Source organism: Ylistrum balloti, unplaced genomic scaffold (assembly GCF_031769215.1).
Source record: "Ylistrum balloti isolate Yb309-2 unplaced genomic scaffold, AGI_CSIRO_Ybal_v1 Utg370386, whole genome shotgun sequence".
Classification (NCBI taxonomy): domain Eukaryota; kingdom Metazoa; phylum Mollusca; class Bivalvia; order Pectinida; family Pectinidae; genus Ylistrum; species Ylistrum balloti.
This window is the reverse complement of record NW_026782268.1, coordinates 809,755-813,351: the sequence shown is the minus strand read 5'-3', so window position 1 is coordinate 813,351 and position 3,597 is coordinate 809,755. Positions and strand designations below refer to the sequence as shown.

The window sequence follows — 3,597 nt, the reverse complement described above, 5'->3', positions numbered from 1 at the left end:
TAAACTGTTTTCTTCAATGGTTTAAAATTTTGCAGTTTTACCAAAAATTTGATTTGAAAAAATATTTATTTTTCACGGCAGTCGTAAAATGGACTATGATTTTCTTTGTTCCGCAAAATTAATTTAACAAAAATAACAATATTTACGGTAATCAATTTCAGGGAAATGATCAAACGATGTTATTTCAGCACAAACAATATTTTTTTCTGGGTTATTGTGAGTCATATCAATTGAGTTATCTTAACAGCCACGCGTTAATGACAATACACCTACCTTTTTACTGTTCTCTCTATAGAGCTGCTTTAGACCAATCTACCTGATACTAATGAATCAAAGCTTTTTTTTCGTGTATTGATCGTGCTCATCAAGAAAACCAACATAATCGAAGGAGTACTCAAAACGAGGCGGATATCTAGCGGCACGTGATGCGTGTTAAACATCAGGTCATCTAAAATGAACACTTGAGGGTTTGTTGGTTTCATGAAAACCACAAAAAGTATTCTTTAAGAGAGAAATGGAGTAAGTTTACCCTGGTTGGGAACTATGTCTCTGGTGTTTGCAGGCTAAACGGACATCTTTCTAATTTGCAAATATACAGTTTTTGGTATGGAAACTGCAATCAATATTTGCACTTTCTGAATCGGCCAGGCCATTGTTTAACTCACACTCATACAGCAATACCCCACCAAACTCTAACAATCGGTTGTCATACTTCCGTCTGCCATACCTTTCCTCGCCCACCATACCAACGTGTAGGCCTTCTGCCCTTGGTCTGTGATCAATAATATCACAGAACAATCAATACGGCCTACAGGGGGCGCTCCGATCGTCGAACACGACAGCTATAACTTGCCTAATTGATTTCGTTCCAAGGCAATTGTTTGGTTGGTTTTCACAAAGAACCATCGATTTGTTCGCATTTTGAGAGGAGAAATAACATTATTTGTCGTCGATGGTCATGCAAAATTTAAACATGGAGATGATTTATCTCAATTTATGAAGTTTTGTTTCTTTTTTCCTAAACACGATGCTGTAGGAACAACAGTAGATGTGCCAAGAAAAGCAGCGGAACATTTAAACAGCTTGGCACCATCGATCGCAAGCGACAATTCGGGATGAAAGAAACTGTCTACTCGATATAGTTCCTGCTGGAGATCACCAAATATTTGGACGGCAGATGTGTCGTCTGCTACCAACTTCAGGACGTGGTTTTAGAACAGGGAATTCACTGGGAAAAATAGTATTGATTCTGGCTATTGCCGGAGAAATGTTGTGGCTTCGAAAACTACTGTACAGTGTTGTGATATGAAAAGCAGATTTCAGGATTTATACGGAAAGATCTATGCACTGGAAATGAATACAGCGTTCTTGTATAAAGATCTTTAATAATCGTGTATTTTATAATGAAACATTTGAAGGGAATTTGACGAGTAAGCATGTTGAGGATCCATGAATATAATTCCGGTTGTGTGTGCGTTTTGGAATTTGAAAATTCTCTGGATTACCAGCCATCGTGGGAAATGACAACAGCGACCTAGCATCATTTTAAGAATACATTGAGAGATATATCTGAATAGTCAAAATGTCGTTATCACAAACCAGAAAAACCTCTACTACCGCGGATCGCAAAGGCGTACAATCTCTGTTTATACCGGCAGTTCCTCAGATTGTCCTAAACGCGGACGAGAAAGCAGACGCTAACTCTACCACCACGATACCCCATTCTCGATCAGCTGGTGAGCTGGCTACGTGTATGGCCGGTGGGTCCGGAGCTTCCAGCAAATCTTCCAGCGGAAATGCCATTAATTGTAATGGAAGAGAAACTGAGTCGAGAAATGTTATAGATATCTATTGTTCTCCGAGACTTCCTCGGCGGTCTTTCCATCAATACCATAGTTCTGGCCAATGTGACGATGACCAGAACTGGTTAGAGTCATATGACCCCAACACTCTCCCTGCTAAACTTGGCCCAGGAAGTCGGGTTGGGAGTGCTGTGTCACTGACAAGTGAGTATACGGCAAGGAGTGTGGGTCTAATTTCAAACGATTCCTCATCCGATAGCACTCAATTTTCAGATAAACTTGAACTAATAAAACATAAACAGAGTCTGCTTCGCCGATACGTATCAAATCCAGAAAAACCAAACGACATTTATGAAACTCAAGTGCAAAGATGTACTAAATCGGTAAACAACTTACATAATGAATGTGGACAACAACTATTTGTCAATCAAAGCAATTCTAGTACGGACGGAAGTTTTCCTGACCTAGGCTCCCTATCAGGGGTCGATAGGGATCTAACAAAGGTCAAGACGGACTTCGAGGAGTCAGACGATGGATTTGCATCGTCCATGGTTACTATGGTAACTGATGAATTAGCTGTAAAAGAAGGAAGGGTTCGTCAATGGCTAACGGAAATGGGTTCAACCAATGAATGATAACTTCCGGTTTAGTAGCAATGATATTTTCAGGAGCATTGATCCATGACGACAAATGTCTTTTTCACGTTTTGTTTTCAGCTCCGTGAGTATTTTGCTAAAGTTTGTTCTATGATTAAATATATATTCTAAAATGTTTTATCTAAAAAATGTTGGTATACGTATTTTTGAATTGTATGCTGTTACACCCACACGAATCATACTGTTTCTGTTCCCTCCTTGTTCTGATTGTGATTTTTAAACAAATATGAAATCAACAATGAACTTTTTTTTGTTTTTTATTCAGAACTCATTGAATTCAAAGAAAAGCGAAAAGTTTTTTTTTGTTTTTTTGTTTGTTTTGAAACTGACTACTTGAGTCTTTCATATTTGAATAGTGTGTTGCATTCACTATGAAAACAAACTGCAATCGACTTGACTTGTTAAAATTGACGGTTATATGGGTTTAAACCATAGAGCTTAAATTGCCACTTTCTTCTACATCTATTTTTATAGATTGACTCTAATTTTTTCATTCAAATAAATAAATAGCAATTGGTGTCGATATTCATTACCATGCATTTATTTATGATAAGAGATAAATTACAGCATATTTTATTAGCTCTCTCTTAAAACTTATACAAAATGTATATTTCAACACTAGCAAAAACATCGATTTTCGATGATATAGTAATAATGCAATTGTTAAACTTTGCCGAAAGGTTCCCCGTGAAAAGCACGTGATATAATGTCTACACAATATCTTATACAAAAACATCCTACCCAACATTTAAAATTATTGCGGATATTGTTATATCACAATATGAAATATCTCCATTAACACGTGTTTTTCATATCAGCCCTTGTTACTTCTGTTACCGTTGTTTTGTGTTCCTAGATAGAAGGTGCTTACTCTTCCGGAACACCTGGTCTTATTCTCTTTGTACTGTCTCAGAAGTCTCCGTGAAAATCTTCCTTTTGTTGATATTTTGACCTAGATTTACTAAACTTTAAATAATCAATTTGATTTTTACCCAAAAAGACAATTGTTTACGTAATACGAACAAACATACCTTATATTTATGAAATAATAATTAATATGCCAAGTGTTGAGTAAACTTGTCCTCGTGTTTAATAAACAGGTCCTGATTTTGAGTTAACATAACTGGTGTTGAGTTAAC

At 36.7% G+C, this 3,597-nt stretch overlaps 1 protein-coding gene across 1 annotated transcript; it reads left to right on the top strand.

Annotated features, from left to right (window-relative positions):
• The first annotated feature begins 1,582 nt into the window (after positions 1-1,582).
• Positions 1,583-2,437, top strand: LOC132554152 (uncharacterized). The gene has a single exon (XM_060218453.1). The coding sequence runs from the start codon at positions 1,583-1,585 to the stop codon at positions 2,435-2,437; it is 855 nt and encodes a 284-aa protein (XP_060074436.1).
• The last annotated feature ends 1,160 nt before the right edge of the window (positions 2,438-3,597 follow it).